Source organism: Garra rufa, chromosome 11 (assembly GCF_049309525.1).
Source record: "Garra rufa chromosome 11, GarRuf1.0, whole genome shotgun sequence".
Lineage (NCBI taxonomy): Eukaryota > Metazoa > Chordata > Actinopteri > Cypriniformes > Cyprinidae > Garra > Garra rufa.
Window position 1 is genome coordinate 14,048,033 of NC_133371.1, and position 25,618 is coordinate 14,073,650.

General features: G+C 38.6%; 1 protein-coding gene across 1 annotated transcript in view; it reads left to right on the forward strand.

The window, feature by feature from the left end:
- The first annotated feature begins 839 nt into the window (after positions 1 to 839).
- The window catches only part of reln (reelin), a 99,425-nt gene continuing 74,646 nt past the window's right edge, over positions 840 to 25,618 (forward strand). The window contains exons 1-2 of the mRNA XM_073850128.1: positions 840 to 1,080; positions 22,445 to 22,552. Of these exons, the coding sequence (XP_073706229.1) occupies positions 840 to 1,080; positions 22,445 to 22,552 (349 nt within the window). The remainder of the gene's footprint in view (positions 1,081 to 22,444; positions 22,553 to 25,618) is intronic.

Here is a 25,618-nt window from a genome sequence, read left to right on the forward strand (position 1 = left end):
CATTTGTCCTTTCCAAAATTAATTCTCTGATCCATATTCAAGTATTAATGTTTTCTTCTTTAATGTCTCAGATGGCTGGATCATTTCAAGGAGTCGTACACAAGAGCAGACAGATGGAGAAAGTGTGAAGTGTGTGTGTGTGTGTGTGTGTGTGTGTATATATGTGTGTGTTACTGGCACAAACTGCCTCTGAGAGACACAGACAAGATGAGAGGGTCTGATTTTAAGAGAAACATTCACGTGAAGGAGAATGGGAGATATAAGGAGAAAGAGAGCTGAGAAAACGCAAAAACAAAAAAAAAAGGAACATGAGTGAATGGAGCACAAAGAGGCGGCTGAGCTGAGAGGGTCCTATCAGAGACGGGAGATGGGGGAGAGACAGGAGGAGACGAGGAGGGAGGAGGTGTGATCTTTGGGTGGAAAAGCAGGGAATCCGCTTTGGGGGATGGAGAGAGTCGAGAAGAAAAAGACAAAGGCAGGCTGTCTTGGACAAAACACAGTGCTAAAGAGAGAGACAAATCACTAACACACAGACATATTAGAATGATTGACAGAAACGAGGCAGGGAGGAAGCAGATGAGAGGCAAACGGGGCGCTTTTTGATCGAGAGAGAGAGAGAGGGAGGCAGGGAGGGAGGGAGGGAGGGAGGGAGGGAAGATGGGAGGAGAGTGAGGCGAAGGGAGGGTGGGCTGAGTGCTATTTAAGTGTCGGAGCGGGGCTGAACACCAGGCTCTAAACTCCCTGTGTGTGAAGGGAGGACAGGCACACATACACACACCTGTGAGACTCACACACACCTGGCCGGGCACACACTGTCTCCTCAAGCTCCTGGAGCAGAGATGTTCAGGGTTCGGGTCACTGTCGCCTGCACCCTGCTGCTGGTGCTGGTGTCGGCGGGCGCCGTGGATTTGGGAGGTTCTCCGTCCGGCTTCTACCCACGCTTCAATCCCTTCTTCTTCCTGTGCACCCACCACGGTGAGCTGGAGGGGCCCGCGGGGGCCGAGGGAGGAGGAGAGGTGCTACTCACCTTTCAGATCCACGGAAGCCCCGCTGCCTACGTCCCGGGACAGGAGTACCAGGGTGAGTACATAAGTCCAGCGTCCAGTCTGATCTGTTGACCTCAGGCACTCTGGCTGATAGCCAATCATATTTTGCACTTCATTAATAAGAGGTGGTTTTGGGGTAGTTTTACTCTAGCTCTAAATTGACTAAATTTGAAAGAATGTACACAATCATTTAAAACTGTGCTTTGCATCAGTAAAGTAAAAAAAAAAAAGAATCAAAAGAGAAGTTGTAAATAAAAATATTAGAGGACATTTTTCAAGAAAAAACTATTTCAGTCTCAGTCTACTACAAAATTTCTTGCTCAACTTAATTGTGAAACTCTAGCAATTTCCAAGTGAAAATTGTCTCAATGTCGATATATTTCAGTGTTGATCAGATTGAAATAGCTCTTCAAGGTAATAATTGCACATGAACACTTTTTAGCACTGGAAGGGTGTCAGAAACAGTGTTATTTTAGTATAGTTGAGATACTATTGTAATGTATATTCATATTTTGAATCAGCTTATATTTTCTGTTTTAATTTTAGTTGAAGTTTTAGTAATTTAGTTGCGATTTGTCATTGTTAGTAGTTTTTGTTATATATAGACTTTTATTTCTGTTTTAGTTTTAATTATTTGAGTATATTTAAACTAAACAAGAAATGTTGCCTTGGTAAATAACAGAAGTTTCATGTATTTTTATTTTATTTTATTTTATTTCAGGTAATGTTTTTTTTACCTATTTCAGAATTTTAGTTTCAGTTTCAGTTTTAATTAACTATAATAACCCTGGTCCGAAAAAAAAGGTTTTAAAACATTTCATTGCAGGTCAGTGTAACCAATAGCAAAATCGCAGTTGCTGCATTTGAAAATAGATTCCAGTCAGTATTCCAGTGAGTGAGATAATTGTGTTTATGTAACTGAGCACAAGTATTGATGTGAAGTTGAACTGCTCTATTCCACTTTTCTCCGTTCTTCTGTGCTGTGTGATCCCAGCACTCATGTGTGGGTGGTTTATCCTGAGGCCAAAACTGCTAGATTCTCACAAACAACTCACAAAAGCACAACAGGTGCAGCACAGTCACAGTATATGTGAATAAAAGAGACAGAGGTAAATCACACTCTCTGGATCAACACATTACATGCAACTCCTATAATGAAAACAATCACACTCTGCTCATGTAAATACAAAGGTGCAATATAAAGTAAAGCTAAAAAGGAATGCCACAGGTCTTTTCTTAATTTTACTGTCACGATATGTGAAGCGGTGGAAGTAAAGCACACAAGAGACTGTGTTTCTGGCCATGGCTCAGAGGCTGATCTACTCTCCTCTCAACTCTGTTTTCTGGTTGTGTTTTGATGTTTTTGAAGAGCGGGCGCTGTTCTTTGTGTGAGAAAAGAAGCGTAAGGTCTTGTGTTCTCAGCTTTATCTTCCTTATCCAGACATGTGAGATCTACAGGGACGTGTTCATTTTCAAACACACGCCTGCGTCTTTGTGTGTTCGGGGGTCGTGAGGATTCTGGGGATTAATGGGATGGAAGGGCTGAAAGACAAAGAGAACAAGCCAAAGTGCTGCAAATTTATAGAGTATCAACATTCTGGAAATAAATACACAGATAATCAAGCTGAGAGCTGGTAGACAGACTGAGCAAAAAAGACAGAAATGCAATTACAGACTGCACTTGATTACACAAATTACTATGTGAATAACACAAATTAGTGTGAAACTGTACAGCTGCGTTTTTAATATTGCATTGTTTTACTGATAACATCTAAATGTCTTCTTTATAGGGCCACTGTTTGACATGATATTCAAATGAGTAGTCATCACACCAAACTATGTGAAAGGCGTAAGACGTCCCAAAAATGTAATAGATATTATTCTTTGGTTCTGATGAAAATGTAGCCTACTCTTAAAGGCAGAAGTGTATTTCATTAAGAGTGAGGTTATATGGCTTGTGGCCAGTTGCATCTTTAATCAATAGGGGTGAATCATATGATCCACATGAGCCTTCTGAGTTTAGAGACAAAATCCAAGTCAGAGTTTATTTCTCAAATAAAGCAGCAGCAGTGCTTGTTGACAATGAAATGTGTTGTTCTGCAAGCCTGTGGGCAGAAATAGTTTAGGAATAGAAGTAAATAAGTAAAGAAAAATAGTGACAAAAGATTGAGGTATTATTGAAAATGTAGCTGAGAAAAATGTGGAAATATTGAGAAGGACTGAGGTTTGCAATACTGAGCACTTTTCTGAATATGATGTAAAACTTGCCATTGTTCACTCTGTCCACTTTGCACGCTGGGCTTTCTAATGCGCGCCTCCAATACTGATGAGCTTTACAATAGATCTCTGATGCTGAGCCGTTCCATAACCGCCAGTCTGACATGCTCTAATGTCCCACGGGAAACCAGATCTAAATTTCAGCTGGCTATCCTATTTGAGAATTGCTATACTAATGTGTGATTCATGTTCTCTTGTCACTATTCAGTCACATTCACTGAGAAACACAGATGAAATGTCTAATGGACCGCTGACTGCATCCTAACAAGGCACTTATTTTTGTCTTCACACCCGAATGATGGAATCTATCAGTGTCTTGTCATGTAAAAGATGATTGAACTTAGGGCACACATATATAATATAGAATTATATATATTTATATTCATTTACAATAAACTGCTGCTGCTTTATTTGAGATATATATAGACGTTTTTCCTGAACACGGAAGTAAGTCCGACTCTTAACTGAAAGAATGCTTTGCATTTCCGGTCTGCATTGTTTCTAGTCAAATTAGGGTATATTCCGAGCTAATAAACTAATGTTAAACCTATTAAAATGTTTTTAAAAAGCACATGGCTCCATAGCGCCATCACTTGACAATGTCGCAATGACCGTCATTTGTCAGTGAATCACTTTAATGAGCGTGTAGACGACACGAAGCAGCGGACGTTAGCTACATTAAAAACAGATGGACGCTATTTGAATGGGTTCCTATGGAAACTGGAACAGAAAAGCATTCAACCTGACGTTAGAATTCGTAATGGCGGCGCTCATCGTTTACTCAGGAAAAAGGTCTATATATATACCAGGGGCGGAGCGGGGGGGTGGCTAATTGGGCTTAAGCCCTGAATGTTTTGTCAAAAGCCCCGAATCTTTTAGGTTTTTAGCGCAATTTTCCACCGGACAAAATTGCGATTGTTAACTCATGATTTCTGTTCTGTCTGTGCGCACCAATCTTGCACTTCTATCTACTCCTCAACCAGACCACCTAGAGACTTCGGGTTTTCGGCATTATGTTAAGGTCTAATCTCGGGAACGCACAAAAAAAATCCAGGAAAACATTTACTCTCTCTTAGTGTTGTGATCCCATGACGTGAGAAAATTGCGCTAAAACACTCACTGAGTTTTTATTACTTGTTTAAAATAACTTCAACTTTGTTTCATTTCCTCTTGTAGGCTCTACCGGGTGAATTTTTTTTTTTTTTTTTTTTTACTGAGTACCCTAACTATCATCATTTTCCCAGATAGTGTATAGATTTTTAGGCATTCTATTATCTCAAACAGCCTAAAAAATAGGGCATTTAGCTGACGTAATTGGGAAAAAATCTACACGGGGGAGCATGCCCCCGGACCCCCCTAGGTTTGGGCTAAGCCCCGAATGTTTACATCGTCTGGCTCCGCCCCTGATATATACATTTATATTGTGAATATACAGCCTTATTGTGAATGTTGGTTTTGATTGCTTCTATCGACCTCATTTGTAAGTCCCTTTGGATAAACGTGTCTGCTAAATGTCTAAATGTAAATGTAATGTAATTGTAAATGAATACATACAAGCCTATATTTTATTCAGAATTATTGCGCTCTAGTCTACAATGGCGCTCGTTAACTGTAGCCTGTGAAGTTTAACAGTGATTCGCTATAGTCCAAATACTTGCGTGACTTCGGCCAACATGGGTCATCCACAGCTCACTATGCGTCCTCCGATGTATTCCCTGCTGTAAAGTTACATCACTGGCGGATGTTTATCATGTAATTATATCATTTTCATTATTGATTATCATCAATTATATAGATTATTTTTGCGGCCCTATAAATCAAACTCTCGCTGGCTTGTTGTGTTGCAAACCTTGAGCAACAGAAGAACTTTCTGAATTGCATGTTTGCCATCTGTTGAGGCAGGAGAGTCTCAACGGTGAAGCTAATTAAGGCCCTGTTTACAAACCATATTAACATGTGACGAGCTGTGATCTGATTTAATCAAGAGGAGGGTCTCTGATTTCATGAGTGATTTGAGTAATTTGATCAGGAAAGGTTTCGGAGGATGTTAATACCAGATGTGAGCAGTTCAGATTTGATAAAATGCGTTTTAAATTACAGAGCTCATTCTCTGACATTGAACAAGTTCAAACTGCACATTTGTGAGGGATTAAATAAAGAAAAATGACTCCTCTCAGTGGAACCAAATGAATTCACTCGAGATACCTTCCTAAGCTATACAAAGTAATAATTCATGAATTGTTTTGCAGCCCATTGTGATGGTTTTCTGCATAATGTGATAGCTGCTTAATGGGCAGGGCCTGTGCTGACGGCTGCCTGTTTGGCTCCAAATGTGACAGTGAAACACGGCTCAGAATTAATCCGTTGCATCTGGCCATGGGCTTCACCCTGGATAGTGATGATGGCAGTCTAACATGCCAGAGAGATGTGAATACTGTGCCAGGTAGTCATTAAACTCAATACAAAATGGCCAACAATGATGCCAGTGTGCACAGCAACCTGCAGGCCATCTGTAAGTGCCGTTGCCTGGCTTTGCCAAGCAGCCATTTCAATTTCTGCATTTAGAAATTAAATGATCCAATAGTCCCTAATGAGCGAAATGTTCTTCAGGGTTGCTGAATGCAGGGTCATCTTTGTTTTGCTTGTTAGCACCGAATTACAGATTATTAATTGCTTCTCTAAAACTGTGATCAGTTTACTTTTAAGTCAAGCTCTTTATTGTCATTGAAAGACTAATAACTGACGATTAAATGGCTCATTCATGCAGAAATGAAGTATCTTCTTATTGAATGGGCAATTAATTCATTGACACACCAGAATCATTCAAAATGCAGATTCATTTAGTTAACAAAGTGCTGCTGTGTGTTGCTCTGAGACGCAACGGTTCTTCTGTGGGTTTGTTTGCTAACAATTTTAATTGGAGAAATAGACCAAAAACAGACAATAATAATAATGTGTCTAAAACATGTACAAATATAGCACTTTTGCTTGTGTGATATTGTTTAACTTACAATATAACACAACCAAATATATGACTCATAATGTACCTCATGCCATTGTGTGGCTTCAAGTGAGTGATACACTCAATAACGTCAGCTTGCACATCATAAAAACAACAATTACATTATTATCATAGGCGATACATATTGCACAGCTCTCAGAAACTGAGTGAGTTAGAAAAGCATACAAACTGTTTTATTCTAGCGTAAAAATGCTGTTATGTTTTCTTAAGTTTTCCTCACACACAACAGGGTATAAAACGTATAAAACTTCCAATAGCCAGCACTTGCTAAAGTGTTTGTAAATGTATGGGCTCAATTACTGTAGAGAAACGTGGGTATGTTTCTGTATCAGTTTTAGCAATTATCATTTGGTGAGGTAATTTTACATGGTCTTCAGCCTTCGCACAGCTGATTCTGTAGCGTCTGTAATCGTATCCTCGGGCAGTGTGTCATTCCCACTGATAACATTCAGACATTCACCACAGCACAGAAGCGTTGAGCGCCTTTCACTGGCAGATTAGCCACCAAATAAACAGTGAGAGTGAACTGTAAAGCTGGAAGACTGTATGCGTTTAAAGTCAATGAATGCATTTCTTTTATTTCTGTTTTATTGAGAGGATAGAGAAGAGGGATTGTGTCGGAGCTTGTGCATCACTGATCGCACCAAATGACAACGGCTGCGTTGTCCCATACCTCTCCATGCCCACACTCTTCAGCTCTCGAAACCATCTCAAACCATTCAAACAGCTGCTGTCTCCAGATCTGTTGAGAGCTTATAAACATTACCCTGAGAGCTGTTGACCTCAAGAGAGAAAAAAGACAGTCCACAGGCCATGATTTGTGTGAAACAACAATTGTAGGAAATGAGAGTGGTTATTATAATTAGCACTCCTACTTTGTTTGCTTTCTGGATAAAAATAGCTCAGGTCATGTTATAGTTATTAAAATTGTGGTTTGTCAGAGTTCATTCTGTTATGAGTAAACAGCACATGCACACAAATAATCCATTTACAATCAGATTTATGGCTCAATTGGACTGAAAAGCCCTCATGTAAACACCTCAATCGATTCGACTGAGCTTGAGCTAAATGAAGCCGGATAGAATCTGATCACCAGGAAAAACTAAAACTACAATTATACTTGCTGTAGCTGACATTATCACAGTGTTTTTTTTTTCTGGTTTGGAACGCTGCAACTAACACACTGCACATGGGCTTAAGGTTCTTCAGAATACATGTAATGCACATTTAAACAAATATGTGAATCGGACTGCAATGTTTAGGGTTCATGTAAACAGAATATGAAATCAAATTTGATTAATTCAGATGTATGTAAAGATGTATGTTCACACATGTAACAAGTTTTGTTAACTTTACACAAATATTAGCATGTCCTAAGCTAGTCTTACTAGGAGTGGAGCAGTCTATGTACAGTGCCTTGCGGAAGTATTCATACCCCTTCATTTTTTTTCACATTTTGTTATGTTGCTGCCTTATGTTTAACTGCTTTAAATGACTTTTTCCACCTCAATCTACACTCCAGACACTATAATGGCAAAGCAAAAAAAAAAAAAAACAGGTATTAAACATCTTTGCAAATTTATTAAAAATAAAAACTTAAATGATTCCATTGCATAAGTATTCATACCCTTATCTGGGACAGTTGGAATTTACCTCAGGCTTTTATATCGCTTGTAGATGTTACTACACTTCACTTGATTGAGAAGGGCCTTGTCTAGTGTAGTGACCAAGAACCTGATGGTCACGCTAGTTGAGCTCCATGATCATATATGCAGATGGGAGAAACTTACAGATTAACAAACATCACTGCAACATTCCACTGATCTAGGCTTTATGGTAGTGTGGCAAGACTCAATCCTCTCCTCAGTAAAGACACATGAAAACACTTGGAATTTGTAAAAAGGCACCCAAAGGACCCTTGTACTGTGAGAAACAAGATTCTCTGGTCTGATCAACCTCAATTCCAAGCAACATGTCCAAAGGAAACCAGGCACTGCTCATCCCCTGCAGAGTACCATCCCAACAGTAAAGTGTGCTGGTAGCAGCCTCATGCTGTAGGGCTGTTTTCCAGTGGCAGGGACTGAGGGACTCGTCAGAGTGGAAGAAAAGCTCAATGCACCAAAATATTAAGATCTTAAGTCTTCTGACTGAAGTTTACAAACTTCAGTCAGTCACACAGAAGGGAGCTTGGTGCTGGTCAGTCATCAGATAATAGGGTCAAACAAGCAATCAAGGAAGTAGGGATGAAACCATAACGTTGTTGTGAATAGGGTAGAGGGTAAAGTAAAATATATAAAAATATATGAGAAATGCAGAAATGTTTATTTACAATAATTATCCAAATTCATGCATGACCTTATGGTTGATATGTCTATAAAGGACATCACAAAGCATGTATATTGCCATACGGCTATATATATTATACAGACGCTTAAAACTATTTTTCATCTTTGTGGACCCTGAAGGTTATGAAATGTATCCAAGATACTAATAAAGTTAAAGGAATGTTTATTATTGCAAAATAACTTGAGAAATAGTTCTCCGAATTTAAATTGAGTTTTACCATGGACTGACAGCTAACCGTACAGTAGAGTTTTATATAAAACATAATTTAAAAAAAAAAAGTGCTTGAGGCTATTTTTTAGATGTCTACTAATAAGAATTTTAAGTTAAATCATTTTTCATTTTAGGGTTGAAAGTTAATAGGTTAATGACAACTCTGTGAATGTCCTTGAGTGGCCCAGCCACAGCCTGGGCTTGAACTCAATCAAAAATTTCTGGAGAAACCTGTCTGCCGGTCCCCATCCAAGCTGACAAAGCTTGAATGGCGAAGAGGTGAGGTGAAGAATGGCAGAAAATTGGCAAATGTTTATGTGCAAATCTTGTTGCATCATACCCAATGTAATGTACTTTTTCTTTTTCTTTTTTCTTTTTTATAAATTTGGGAAGTTGTGAAAATTCAGTTTTTGCTTTGTCATTATTGTGCATGGAGTGTAGATTGATGTGGAAAAAGTAATTTAAAAGAGTTTAACATATAAGGCAGCAACATAACAAAACCTGAAAATAATGAATGGGTATAAATACTTTCGCAAGGCAATGTATGTACCATGGCAAAGGTGTAATGTGTCAGCGTATTTTGCTATACTGTGGTATAATCATGTAGATAAGGGGTCGTTATTCATGGTAGGTCGGTGTTTGACATCAGAGTACAGCGAGAGTGATTCGAAAGTACAGGTGCTGGTCATATAATTAGAATGTCTTCAAAAAGTTGATTTATTTCACTAATTCCATTCGAGAAGTGAAACTTGTATAATGTATACATTCATTCCACACAGACTGATATATTTCAAGTGTTTATTTCTTTTAATTTTGATGATTATAATGAAAACCCCAATTCAGTATCTCAGAAAATTAGAATATTACTTAAGACCAATACAAAGAAAGGATTTTTAGAAATCATGGCCAACTGAAAAGTATGAACATGAAAAGTATGAGCATGTACAGCACTCAATACTTAGTTGGGGCTCCTTTTGCCTGAATTACTTCAGCAATGCGGCGTGGCATGGAGTCGATCAGTCTGTGGCACTGCTCAGGTGTTATGACAGCCCAGGTTGCTCTGATAGTGGCCTTCAGCTCTTCTGCATCTTCCTCTTCACAATATTAAGATTCAATTAAGAACAGGGATACCATGGTCCTTAAACCAGGTACTGGTAGCTTTGGCACTATGTGCAGGTGCCAAGTCCTGTTGGAAAATGAAATCTGCATCTCCATAAAGTTGGTCAGCAGCAGGAAGCATGAAGTGCTCTAAAACGTCCTGGTATACAGCTGCGTTGACCTTGGACCTCAGAAAACACAGTGGAGCAACACCAACAGATGACATGGCACCCCAAACCATCACTGACTGTGGAAACTTTACACTGGACCTCAAGCAACGTGGATTCTGTGCCTCTCATCTCTTCCTCCAAACTCTGGGACCCTGATTTCCAAAGGAAATGCAAAATTTACTTTCATCAGAGAACATAACTTTGGACCACTCAGCAGCAGTCCAGTCCTTTTTATCTTTAGCCCAGGCGAGACGCTTCTGACGCTGTCTGTTGTTCAAGAGTGGCTTGACACAAGGAATGCGACAGCTGAAACCCATGTCTTGCACATGTCTGTGCATAGTGGTTCTTGAAGCACTGACTCCAGCTGCAGTCCACTATTTGTGAATCTCCCCCACATTTTTGAATGGGTTTTGTTTCACAATTTTCTCCAGGGTGCGGTTATCCCTATTGCTTGTACACTTTTTTCTACCACATCTTTTCCTTCCCTTCGCCTCTCTATTAATGTGCTTGGACACAGAGCTCTGTGAACAGCCAACCTCTTTTGCAATGACCTTTTGTGTCTGCAAGGTGTCAACGGTCGTCTTTTGGACAACTGTCAAATCAGCAGTCTTCCCCATGATTGTGTAGCCTACAGAACTAGACTGAGAGACCATTTAAAGGCTTTTGCAGGTGTTTTGAGTTAATTAGCTGATTAGAGTGTGGCATCAGGTGTCTTCAAACTGAACCTTTTCACAATATTCTAATTTTCTGAGACACTGAATTTGGGTTTTTCATTAGTTGTCAGTTATAATCATCAAAATTAAGTAAGTAAGTAAGTAAAATTTATTTATATAGCACTTTTCACAGACAAGAAGTCACAAAGTGCTGTACAAAATATCGATAAAAAAGGATCAAGCATGCATACAGTAAATATACCATAAAACAACACATCAACAATCTTACAAAAATAAGATGACAAGCAACCATTGCTGTTAATTAAAAGCAAGTCCAAAAAGATGCGTCTTCAAGTGTTTTTTAAACAAATTGACAGAACCCATAGTTCTCAGTGCTAAAGGAAGAATTAAAAGAAATAAACACTTGAAATATATCAGTCTGTGTGGAATGAATGTATACATTATACAAGTTTCCCTTCTTGAATGGAATTAGTGAAATAAATCAACTTTTTGAAGATATTCTAATTATATGACCAGCACCTGTATATGGAGCAGTCTGCCCTCTATCCACCCTATTTTCCACATAAGAGTGGGTGCGGCCATTTGTAAATTTGATGTGTCTGGCTTCTGGTGTCATGAGCTTCCAGCTGTTTTAAGCTGTACAAAACAGCTTGTTTTGCTGCTTGATATTGCAGACTGATGTGTCTTCCCTACTAAAAAAAAGTTGGCTGGTTTTAGCTGGTCATAGCTGGTCAGCAGGCTGGTTTCAGAGGGGTTTTGGCCACTTTCCCAGCCTGGCCAGGCTGGTCTTAGCTGGTCAGAGACCACCAGCTAAAACCAGCCTGACCAGCCTGTGAGACCAGCTAAAACCAGCTACTTCCAGCTTAAACCAGCTAAGACCAGCCAACCAGCCTAGGCTGGTTTTAGCTGTTTTTTTTTTCAGCAGGGTTACCATATTATTTTAATGTATCATCTTAATTATGAACACAATGGTTTGTAGTGCAAACAATTTTAACTGTTTACTGCACTTCATTATTCTTCTCGTTATTTTCCTATGGTGGTTTATGAACCGGAAGTCTAACACATTCCCAGAAAACAGCTTACTTCTGTATAATAAGGTGGACAGTTCAATGAGGGAGTTATAACATATCCACAACTCTAGTTTAACTGTGTTATCGGACATAACATCGGGGAAATAAAAGTGCAAACACTCAACAAAAAGTATTATGAAATTAAGTTGAAAGGCTGCGCGTTCCGCTGTGCACATTCACTGAGCCGCTTTAGACAGAGTGGCAGTAGCTCTTCAATGGACAAACACACACACAGAATTATGACAAAATGCGCAGTTTTGGTGAGTTACCTCATAAATGTATTCTTACATGAGTTGTAAAGTCTTAAATGACCGTAAGGAGTTGGGAGAAAATCTAATTTGAAAATGCATTTAATAGAGACACCAGTAGCAGTATTGGTATCAATACTTCATTAATAATGCCATTGAACACATATTTAAAATATGCTATTGCATGTTGCTGTTGTGTGACCATTCATGCACACTGTAGCATCATGCTACATAAGAAAATAAATAAGATTTATATTTTGCTTTTACTCACTTTAAATCACCATAATTGTGGTCTAATGTGTCTTTTGCCCATATAATGTTGCTGAAATATGTTATTTGTAGCCTTTTATATCAAGCTTATTGTTACACCTGCTTAGCATTTCTCATGTAAACACCATGTATTAATATAAAAATAGACAATGAAATACAAATCTGCATATACTCACATTATCGTATTTATTCGCTTTGTGTCATCCATAAAAATGTTTTCCTGGGTTTCTTTTGTACAGAACTTAACTTGGAAGTGTAACGCACATTCATTATTGGCGACAGGACAGGCAATGAACATGTAATATGATTGAGCAATGAGCAGCAAATGAGCTTCCTCTGAGTCAGAACAGTGATCGCAGAAGAGAAAACACAGGCAGACAGTGCTAGAAGGTGCTAATGCTTATCGGTAAATCAGTGGGAAATGAATAGAAATGATAATTCAGTCTGAGCAAGGCAATTGAAAACGAACACACACTAGTGTAAATGTAGCCTAAAAGGAAACTGAAAACTATTTGAACTTTTTAATTTTGTGCTTTTTCGTTCCTTTGTGCAGTGGCTCAGGAGATGAGTATTCGAGTCTGTAAAAACTTCATCGAGCTGAAAAAAATAAAATCAAAGTTTTTTAGGATTTTATCGAAGTCAAGGTATCGGTATCGGTATCGGTATCGGTATTGGTATCGATATCGAACATTTTGAATGATACCCAGACCTACCCTTCATTCATCTTCGAAACACAAATAAAATTTTTTTTGATGAACTCTGAGAGCTTTCTGACCCTGCATAGATAGCAACGCAACTACCATGTTCAAGGTCCAGAAAGGTAGTAAGGACATCATTAAAATAGTCCATGTGACAAAGCTGTGCTTTGTTTACAAGCAGAGGAAGATGCATGTTGTACATAAAATAGTCTTCATAAGCATGTCTGAAGATTTCGACAGAGAGAATAACTAAGCAATTTTTTTGCCCAGCCTTACTTATTTGAACCAGAATATACAGTTGATATGCTCCAGAATCAGCAGCACCACACACATGTCGTGGCAGTGAAGACTTATATGGAAGAGCAGAAATTGTTGAATAAAGTTTTTTTGTTTGTTTTCTTTGTGCATAAAGCATAAAGCTTCATTAAACTACTGCTGAACCACTGATGTACATTTCTGGGTCTTGAATTTAATCAAAAATATCTTAATTTGTGTTCCGAAGATGAACAAAGATCTTACAGGGTTTGAACAATGTAAGTAAATAAAGATTGAGTTTTCAAGTTTTTTTTTTTTTTTTTTTTTTTTTCATTGTTACCAACATTTTGGCAACAAGCCTTTGTCAAGGTAAATTTCTTTTTACAAAAAGGAGAGCAATATACAAATGGAAAATAGCAAATACTAACAGGTGAGATCTTGTTTATGTTGAAGTGAGTATTAATTCAGATTCATGTGTCTTTATTATAAAGTATTAGTAGTTTTATTTTCTGAGGATCCTGAGGGTCTGCATATAATAGCCGGGGCATCTGCATCAGGATTGTGTATATTCTGAAGACATATTAGATTTACAAATGCTTTAGGGTATAATATAGTCTTTATTTAAGTTTTTGTTTTATTTTTTTGTAATAGTAAGTAACAGGACGATCATAAAATAAATGTCAGACAAAAATGGCAAGATAAAATAAGCAAGGTTTGTTTTTTGACTCAGGGGTCCCTCTAACCCCCCCCCCCCCCCACCTCCCACCCAATGAAAAGTTACTCAATGCTTGAAACTGAGTTCAGCACAGTATTTGAAACATTCTGTATAGTGACAGAACAATCAATCATACTGAGCATATTATTTCCATATGCTGGAAGTTTTGGGGAACAGTAGTAGAACTGCCTGGTGTTGGTGAATCTTACTTGCACATCACCAAAAGAATGAATTTCTTCTATAAAAGAATGCACTTCGGTGTAACCGAGCTGTGGCTGATGTTTGCATACTCTGTGAATGAGCAGAATATAGATAATGTGCTAATGTGCACCGTTGAGCTCATAAAAACTGCAGTTTGAAATATCAGCCCTAAGAAGGGCCGTGCCAAGAGCAAGGCAGGTGAAAGCTATTTACTATTCTCTTTTATCTTTGTCTGTGCTTTTGTTTCATACACAGATCTTTTCTCTCCCAGGAATCATGTTTTTTAGATGTGTGCATTGAAAATGTTCTATTGCACTTATAACTGAATATTTCCCAGGGTAGATATTTTTGAAAATTCCTAATAGATTTAGCATTAGTTTGTGACACTGATGCATGTGTCATCAACTAGATAATCAGCTGAAACACCTGGTTTACACCTGCTCTTAACATCTGTTTCAGATGCAAAATAAACAGTCCACATTTTCTAATTTAACCACGCTCAGTGATGGTCAAAGCCATTTTTCACCACATTGCTCTGGCAACGCCATGTGTACAAACAACAGCATTCATCTGTCAGTCCATCACTGAGCTAAAAACAGGTTTATAAATGTTTCCACTTACACACACACACACACACACACACACACACACACACACACACACACACACACACACACACACACACACACACACAGACAGACAGACAGACAGATATATAGATAGATAGATAGATAGATAGATAGATAGATAGATAGATAGATAGATAGATAGATAGATAGATAGATAGATACACCTTTAGATCTTACACCTGTTGACAAAACCTCACAGAAAACAGATAATATCTAAAAGACGTCAGTTTTACTCTTTTCAACCCCTGACGGCCCTTCTGACACCCACACAAGCCAGATCATTTCCTTCTCCAAAGCACCATCTATTTCTCACGGACAGATAAAACTCTCACATAGTCACTAAACATCCAGAACTGTTCCATAAACACACCCCAAACACGCTGTGGAAACTATTGGGAATTTCATTGTGAAACACAGAGAAACTCAGCCCAGGGCTTATGTCATGTTTTTCTTTATCTTCATGCCTGTATTTCAGTCAGCACAAAGGACAACTGGGAAAAAGTTCTCACTTACAATATCTAATCTGGACACTCAATGAAAATCCTTCACCGCCACAGTCAGACTTCTCTGATATTTTAGTGAAGCACCTGAATTAACTTGACTTCGATTGTACAGCTGTTTTGTGTGTGTGTGTGTGTGTGTGTGTGTGTGTGAGTGTGTGTGTGTGTGTGTGTGTGTGTGTGTGTGTGTGTGTGTGTGTGTGTGTGTGTGTGTGTGTGTGTGTGTGAGTGTGTGTGTGTGTGTGTGTGTGTGTGTGTGTGTGTGTGTGTGTGTGTATGTGTGTATGTGTATGTGTGTGTGTGTGTGTGTCTGTCTGTCTGTCTGTCTGTCTGCCTAGCCATTTGCCTGTCGTTATTGAATTGAAAGTTTTAACTGTAAACTGTTGCAGCGTTTCAACACATGGAAGTGATTACAGTCATCTTGCTGAGCACAGGCATTCAAGCTTGTGCTGGCAGAGATCCTAAACTGAATAATCCTGAAACCTGTCATTTTTTCCCTCTCATAAATGCTTGTTAGTTTTGTCATTTTGATCATGAGAAAAGAGAAAAGCAGCATAGTTCATTTCTAACACAGCAAGTTCTCTGCTTATCACAGTCCCAGAATCCCTTTCCCTCAGCGTCATGGTGTGGGAGCATAAACACATTTGTCTTAAAAGTAGATTACCATTTTGACCAGCCCTGAACTTCCAATAAGGTATTTATGGTAAACATTACCATTTCAAAGATTTTCAATAGGGGTTCTGGTCCAGGTTTTGTGTAGACCAGTTCCTCTTCACCACACTCAGTAAACTGTTTCTTTATGGACTTCAGTTTGTGCACAAGGGCATTGACATGCTGTAAAAGAACCAACTCCACAAACAGAGCCTGAAGCTGTTGTATGTGTACGATTTAGAAATGACTGAAAAAGGCGAACTAAAACGGAGTTTCCACCTATTTTTGTCTATGTAGTAAATAGAGTTAAAGATAACAAGTTTTATATCTGAATAAGTTGTTAACATATTATTGCGTACCATTTGATAACAAGCCTAACATTGGTCACAGAGCCAATCAAGCAATCTCATTGCAGTTATCTTAGGCAAAACGGTCTGAGGAAATGTTATTGTAGTTCTCATTAGGGGTTAGAGTCGATTGAACTGCATAGTTCATTTCTAATGCAGCAAGTTCTCTGCTTATCACGGTCCCAGAATCCCTTCCCTTCAGCGTCACGGTGTGGGAGCGTAAACACATGGGAAATCTCAAAGGGATGAAACTTCAGTGAGTGAAGACTGTCACTGACTCCAGTAGCACACATACTGGATCTTCTCACTGTCTGAATACTGTCAAAGCATTTAATGAATACATTTTTCAATTGCAGGAAAAATACAGTTCACCTTCAGTTCATGTTTTTAACTTCCCAGCGTGCATCTGTTCCTTCCCAGTGTGTATCTGTTCACTTTTTAAAAAAAAATTTATTGGTCAGAATTTTTTTGCTATTGACTTGAACTTTCAGCTTAGAAAATGATGCTCTTGTGTATGAACATGAGCAAATCCTTGCATCCATGTTCAACATCCAGTTATAGGTTTCCCAGGACAGCGGGAGATGTTGAAGCAGTACAGGGAGGCATTTGTGCTTTTATTCATGCTTTTGAAATTAAATGTTTAAGATGCAAGAGCATCAGTGAGGTAAGACACTGACTTGTTCACTGGAGCAGTACCCAAGGACACTTTGTACCTTATCTACGACTAAAAGGCTCATGGTAAGGGTACATGTTACTATTTTAAGGTACTAATATTCAACCCTTAAGGGGTAGAACAAGGTACAGGTATGTCCCTTTAAGCCAGAGGTCTCCAACCCTGCTCTTGGAGAGTTACCTTCCTGCAGACTTCAGTTCTAACCCTTCTCCAACACACCTGACTGCAATTATCAAGTTACCCTAAAGACCTTAATTTGCTAGTTCAGTTGTGTTTCACTGGGGTTACAGCTGAACTCTGCTGGATGGTAGCTCTCCAGGAGCAGGGTTGAAGAACCTTAAGGGTTCTGCCCCAGTGAGACACAGATTTGCAGACTTTTTATGATAGTGTGTCTTAAAAGTAGACTACCATTTGACCAGCCCTGAACTTCCAATGTGGACTATGAGGCATTAACGGTAAACATTACCATCTCAAAGATTTTCAGTAAGGGTTCTGGTCTGGGTTTTGTGTAGGCCAGTTCCTCCCCACCACACTCAGTAAACCGTTTCTTTATGGACTTCAGTTTGTGCACAAGGCCATTGACATGCTGTAAAAGAACCAACTCCACAAACAGAGCCTGAAGCTGTTGTATGTGTAAGATTTAGAAATGACTGAAAAAGCCGAGCTAAAAAGGGAGTTTCCACCTATTTTTGTCTATGTAGTGTAATATATAGAGTTAGAGAAACGGAAAACAAGTTTGATATCTGAATAAGTTGATAACATATTATTGCGTACCAATTGATAACAAGCCTTACATTGGTCAGAGAACCAATCAAACAGTCTCAGTGCAGTTATCTTAGGCAAAACGGTCTGAGGAAATGTTGTTATTGTAGTTCTCATTAGAGTCACAGTTACAAGACAGAATCATGGTTTGTTTCAAGTGAGATATTAACTAGATCAGAGGTTGCATAATTTAAAACTGGTTTTCCATAAAAGCAGCTGTTTTATATGTTGTAAGCTTTCAACCTTCCTTACGGAATAGCAAACATCAGAATAACACAATTACCTCTGCATTTTGTTTTGTGTTTGGAGCAAATGTGAAGGGAGGTTAGCATCTATTAAGAGGTTAGGAGCATCATTAAAGAAGCTGTTACTCAGGAAGCCGACCTGTTAATGTTTGTTAGAGCGATCGAGCGTGTTTGACAGCAACAGGCCCTCGTAACAGCAGATGGCCCGGCCAGCAGGGCAGAGAGGCGCTCAAGGGTTACGCAAGAGAATCATCACAGTTTGATAAGACCTATCCAGCTGTCATTGACACACGTAAACTCATCACACATTCCACACAAATGCTGATTGATATGGTGCAGCCCAGTGTCTTCAGTCGCAAGGCCCTGGTTCAGAAGCATTCAACCTGAAAACAGGGAAATGGCTCTCTGATACTGGCCCAGCCGGGTAAACAGATGGCCCTAGTCACTGCTGGTGGCCTCTCCCCGCTTCCGGCTTCTCAAGGGCACATGAGGTTTCCAGTGGGATGTCAAATGCAGCTCAGATGGCTACAGGGTTACGTTTCTTTCATATTGCGAGTACCTGTACCTTCTGACCTACACAGAGGTGGACATTGTGGTTTTGATGGCTGAAACAACATTTTCCCAAATCTGGAGTGGTTACAGGTGTGCCAGGCTGCAAAAACATTTATATTTATGATCAGGAGTTTATTTTCTTTCCTTGTGCATCAGAATCACCAGCTAGTTTTGTCCACAACTCTCTGGTTCCAAACTCTCATCTGTGTTGCTGATCCTGCCTACTAGTCTGGTTCCTCCCAAAGTTTAATGTCTACCAAAGTTAATGTTCTTCTTCTGTTCAATAGCTGCCTTTGCCAAGCTCACTGGAGTAGCTGCTATGTATATATAAGTGTTGTACAAATAAAACTTGCTTGACTAGGAGCAGCTATTGTAAACAAATGCTCATGCAGCTGTTAACTAGGAGTGAGGTAATGCACAGACCTGCCAACTGCTCTCGCTTCACTCTTCAGCTCCTGCGTCTGGCGTTCAGGGTGCCACCAGGTGCTGCTCAGATGACGGCACCACACATATAGAGCCATTCGTGTCTGAACCTGCTGAACCTCAGTGGCTCACAGCCTCTCTCCCAGCGATTTCAGAAAATGCTTCAAGAAACATTGTTCCTGCACTCCCAACACGGCCATTCCTTATCTGTTTGGTATTCTTCTACAACAGAAAACAGCCCCTTCTGTTAATGTCAGCTAGTCCAGGGATGCTTTTCAGACCCAAGGTTTATCAATACTTGAGTAGGAGCGTGGCGGTGAGTGTTGGTAATGAGGCGTACTACATCGCACCATCTATATTGCATGATGGGCAGGGCGGCACAGAGACAAAGAGAGAGCGGCTGGATGGACAAGACTAGATAGAAGAGATCACACTAAAGACGTAGAAAACGGCAGGCACGTTTCAGTTCATTTACTATGTTGCGTTGGCGTACCTGCCCCATCTCTATCTCCCAGCGGCACGTCATCTCACTTTCTGTTAAAGACAGTCAAATATTGCTCATCGGGAGAGTTTGAGTGTGTGCGGGTGTGGAGTGAATGTTAAGAGTTCTCATCAAAGCGCAGCTTTGCGCGCATGCAAACCCCCGCAGGTGAATACGTCTGTTTTTATGAGTTACTCTTACCAGGTTCTTCTCTTTTCTCCTCCCTTCCCCCGCTTCTGCTCCCCTTTCAGATGGATTTCTGAATTATTTACGTCTTTCATTTTCATCGATCACTCTTTTTCCACGGGCCTTTCCAGACATCCCTCCATCCCTGTTTTCTCCCTCCTCCACCACGCTGTTTGTTGCTCATAATAACCTCTTGGCCCAATCGCTCGCATTGCACTCCCACCCGCCTTCAAATGCTTCTCCTGCATGAAAAGCGCTGCGCTCTTGAGGGAGGGATGCTTTGAGCCTGAGGTGCCTCATGTGAGGAGAGCAAATGCTATTTGGGCTCTGAATTTGTCAACGTGCATGTGCATTTTGACTAGGAATAGTTTACTCAAAAATAACAATTCTGTCAATATTAATTCCCTCATTTTTTACTCATTCTTTTTGCATAAATTTTAAAGCAGCCGATACGACTGTATGTGCTATATCCCATTTTTTCTGAATCTGTACAATAGCTTTGTATAAGGAAACGACTGAAATTGTCATGCACTGACAAAATGTTTATTTCAACCTTCTGTTATGTGTTCCATGATGTATTTCTCTCATCTATAGTGACTTAATGATTGTGATTGAACTGGATGTACAGCCAGCACCCTGGTCTGTACATACAGAGTTGCACTTGTTTAGAAAACGGTATAAGGAATAAGGTAGTTAAAAACAGAAAACAAAAAAAAAAAAAAAAAAAAAAAGAAAGAAAGAAAAAAAAGGAAAAAGAAAAAATGGAGAGTGAGAGGACTAGATATTACACTGGCAGTAAGAGGATGAATTATTGAAGCTGGCATGGGGGGAGAGAGGCAGGAACGAGGGATATGTTTTTAATCCAGAGTGTATCCACGTCTAGACAAACTACACACAATTACACACAAAGAGCGCTCCACGCTTCTCCCCTAAGTACTCATAAAGAAAAAAATTGTGAGAGTCTCTAGTAATTTGTTTTTATGAAATAATAATCAAACTAGAATTAATATTATTAATAATGATGATTTCTTTCACATTTTCATGACCTGTCTGTGGGAGTTTATCAAACACTTGGTCCGCTGTTGGCTTGTGGTTTTGAACCACATTTCTTGACAAAAATGCTTGTCTCAACAATTACTAGTCTATTCATGAAGTACTCCATCTTTTCACTAAACAAAGAACTTTTACTTTAAAATCTGAAATTAAATGAGTTGTGTTGTAAACAAAGGTCATGTACACATCTTCAGTGAAGCACAAGATCCAGTCTTTACTCCAACCTACAGAAATTCCAGCGTAACAGAACACCAAACACAAACGCATCTGCTCTTTCTGCTCTTTTCCTGTTGCTCAATAACACATAATTAAAATAACATGTAAACTCAACATTCACTATCCCAAGTCAAGAATAAAGACACTCTGCCCAGTTTCAGCAGTGGTACATTATAATTCCAAAAGAAACAAAAACATGCAAGTTGTGAAAATATTGAAGAGTGGTGTTGCATTCATTCTTTTCATTTTAATTAAATTGTCTAAGCAGCATTTTTAGAGTATGACTGCATGTGCCTTGGTTACATTTGCTGTGGTATGGTTACTACAGACTCAGACAGAATGTCAAGGTAGTCTGTTCCACATTTTCTATTAATCTCACACTCTTTTTAGATGTATTTTCTCACAATGTTTAGTGACATCTTCACCATGCGAACATGTCTTTTTGACAGCTGCCGTCTGTGCTGGTGAGGTGTCGCGTTCGCCCCCGTCGCTACTGCCTGCCTCCTGGACACACATCTGCTCTCTCTGAGCTGTTCAGGAATATTCTAGGTTATTTTCCATTCAGCGTCTCTGGACCACATCTGTGCCATTCTGTTGATTACTACATACAATAATTTTGTCTCGTTCCTCAGTTTGTGCAAATCAATGAGAAACATGCTTGGAGTAATGCATGCATTTACTGTAGAAGTGTATGTGGCAGTTAAAAATGCATACTAATTGAAATCGTAAATGGGTAGGGAGCTGATGGATTTATGAAACAAATCATGAGCCAATCGTGACTGAGGCATTGCATTCTCTCATGCGACATTATGTCTGTATTCTGTTGCTTGCCCTACACTATAGGACCTCAGTGAGAACACTGTGAGGCGCAACCTTCCTCCCAAACGTTATCTGCCGTTGTTGCCTGTTGGACTGTGTACTTTAGAACAAACTTATTTTGTAATTTTGGATTATTTTTGTACTATATTGTTTACTTACACCTGAATTTTTGTTTATTATAATAACTTTCAGATTCTTTGACTGATTTGTTCAATGAACAGTCCTGATAACCCCAAATGATTGCATTGGTGATTTGAGTCTCGTTCATGAGCATCATATAGTCTTCTAGCTGTTTGAATCTTTGGATCTGTCCAAATAACTTTCAGTGCTCACCACATCTTGTACTGAATTTAACCAATTTTCTTCCCAGGCACCATAGCATTTTCCTCTTATGATAACAAACTAGACCTTTTAGATGGGAAAATCATTAAAATAATTTCTTACTATGAGTATCAAAACACTTTTTCCAGTTTTCAAGAGGCCACTCATGGTTAACCTCACTATAATAATCTGTTATCATTTTAAAGTTTTTTTTCTCAAATCTTATTGAACAGTGAACCCATCTGTGAATTCTTACACTCTGTCTCGTTTCTCTGCATGTCTACAGTGACTATTTCCACCAGTACGTACTTTGATGGGCTGCTGGTCACTGGTCTCTACACCTCCACTTCTGTCCAGTCGTCTCCAATCCCTGCATCTCCAGCCTTTGGTTTTGGTAAGTCTTGAATTAGCACAAGTCTAAAATTAGATTAACAGAAAAAAAGGTAAAATATATTAATGAATACTCATAACCTGGGTTCAATCCTCTTAAGTCTTCTGGGCAGGCTTTGGAGGAGAGTGAATGTACAGCATATAATGTGTTAGATAAGTGCAGAATTCATGAGAACAGGACTGCTTGATGGACTGGAGTATTGTTTGAGAGCTTGCTTAATGATTCTGAGAATTCATGAGGAACAAGTGATATTCACCTCTGTTTCTATGGTAAGAGAGCTTGTGTAATGTGGACATTGGCTTTTTTATTCTTAAAAAGTGGGTCTGTTTGGTAGAAAAAGAGGTTAGAGTGTGTAAAAAAGACAACCTTCAGAAAATACAGATGCATGCACATAATCCAGACCTTATGGTTAAGTCAAGAAAACAAATGGATATTGAGGATGTATCGTTTAAAAAGGTATGTTATTGACACTGCAATTTATTAAATAATAAATTATATATGTGACCAGGGACCACAAAACCAGTCATAAGGTTAAATTTTACAAAACTGAGATGTATACATCATATGAACGCTCAACAAATAAGCTTTCTATTGATGTATGGTTTGTTAGGATAGGACAATATTTGGCCGAGATACATCTATTTGAAAATCTGGAATCTGAGGGTGCAAAAAAAAATCAAAATACTGAGAAAATCACCTTTAAAGTTGTCCAAATTAAGTTCTTAACAATGCATATTACTAATCAAAATTTACATTTTGATATGTTTACAGTAGGAATTTTACAAAAAATCTTCATGGAACATGATCTTTACTTAATTTCCTAATGATTTTTGGCATAAAAGAAAAATCAATAATTTTGACCCATACTATGTATTTTTGGCTATTGTTACAAATATACCCCAGCGACTTAAGACTGGTTTTGTGGTCCAGGGTCACATATATTAAAGAGCTGGAGGATCTTGTCAGGAGCTGATGATTATTTGCAGTCATAGAGTTTAATAGAGCTTTTCATAACGCAAACTGTTCCGAATCTTATTTACCAAGAACAGCGCCTTATTACACCCAACATTCAAAATGTGGGTTTGAAGCAGAGCTGGTTATGAAACCATGACATGGACTCATGAATATTAATTAGGTGACGTTGTTAGGTAACCTTCTTGGAACATCCGCCTACATAATCTATTATTATTCATAAGCCAAGCATTAAGCGTAGTTGGTGACTATCCAGGTGACTAGCATCCACTTACCAGTCTGGCTTTCAGAAGATCAGTTAGCTCCGTTAAATAAACTGAATGACATTTTGTGCCAAGTTTAATTAATCTCAGAAGGGAATGTGTTAATTTAACTTAGCATTGATGTTTCTGTAACGTTCTAATGAATCCTGTGCAGTTCCATTACGGTCCCACCTGGGAAAACTTGCTCTCTATTAAGGTTGTTTCTGTGCCCTCTACAGATTCAATGAGTTGCAAAGGAACAAAGTAACAGAGGCAGCTGTGATGTGCCTTTGGTTTAGTGTACATGAATGAATGAATGAATAAATTAATGGGTAATTCCATGAAATCTGTGCCTTTTCCCCTTGGAAAATTTGAAAAATAAAATAAAATAAAATACCCACATGTCAAAACCTGTTACTCTAAAAAGTAACAGGTTTACAGTAACATGTTTGACGAATTTAAACAAATTTGGTAATTGCTAGCTAATAGTCAAGGTCACAAAAGCACATATTGTACACTTTGAAAGGATTTTATTTGTAGATATTGATTTTAAATGTGTAAATACTTGTTTACATGTATATTTTAAAAATGGTAACAGGATTGACATTGCATGTTGCCCCAACCCCCCATCGGTCAAACCTCATAAATAATCAAAAATAGAACATTATAGAGGAGTGAGAGAAACATGCTTATGTTTTAAGTGTTGGAATCCTGGTGGAGAGATGATGTAACCTCCTAGAATTAATGTCACTTGAATGTACATTATTTTACAAGGGTTTTTTGATGAGGTTAACAGGGCTGATGTGAATTCAGGGGGCACCAATAAAACGATTTATATTTTATAGAACAATTGTATACTTATGCCAAAATCATTGCTTAGCAATGAGACTATATTTAGAACAATATGCAAATGTGTTATATATATATAATTTTGGCTTTATTTTGCAAATTAAAGCTCTGATCATAGTAAGGGACAGGCTAAAAACCTTACCCTTACCAGCATAAATGCTATTTAAATTATTTGAAATAATATTTAATTGACTTTTTTGTTGTAATACTTTTTTTTTCTTCTCAGAGTTAAGGGCATTGTACACTGAGTCTGAAATTTTTGTTGACCCCACGTTGTGTCAATTATGTTTACACACTGCCTCCAAAACTTTTGTCCGTCATAAAAAATTTGGATCAGACGAATATGGAAAAAAAAAAAAAAAAAAAAACGCATACGAAAATTTCGGACTCAGTGTGCAATGACCTTTAGAATGTTGGAACATGGAACAGGACTTACACTACACTACAAGTAAAAAAAGATTTTTTTGTTATCAAAATTGTGATAAATCTTACTTTTTTCACCGATTGGTTGCACCATTGAGTAAATTGTCCAATGGCATTTTTTAAATGATTAACAAAATGTGAAAAATAAGCAAATGACCATTTTCTTATGTTCACTCCTGTTTCTCCATAGTTTGCATGTTGATAGCAAACTATGGCACTATACCTGAGCCACCGAAACCAAAGAAGACACTGAGCAAGATACTAGGGAGAATTCACAAGAGTTATTCAGCGTAAACACCATGTCTCATTCAGTAATCATCCATAAGCTAATGTAAGCAGCTAGGTGTAAGCTATTCCTTCAGTATGTAAATTAAATAATTGACATTCGTTTCCATGCAAACACGCCCCCTTACTATGTAAATTAGGCTCATTACAAATCAAGCTTTATTCGTAAAATTCCATGCTATTTGTTCAGAGCAGTTTACATCACACTATTACCACCTGATAAAGCAGACACTGCGGGAGCATTTGTCAAACAGATGTGTGTGTGCTCATACCTTTACTCAGTTTTGCAGTTTATATT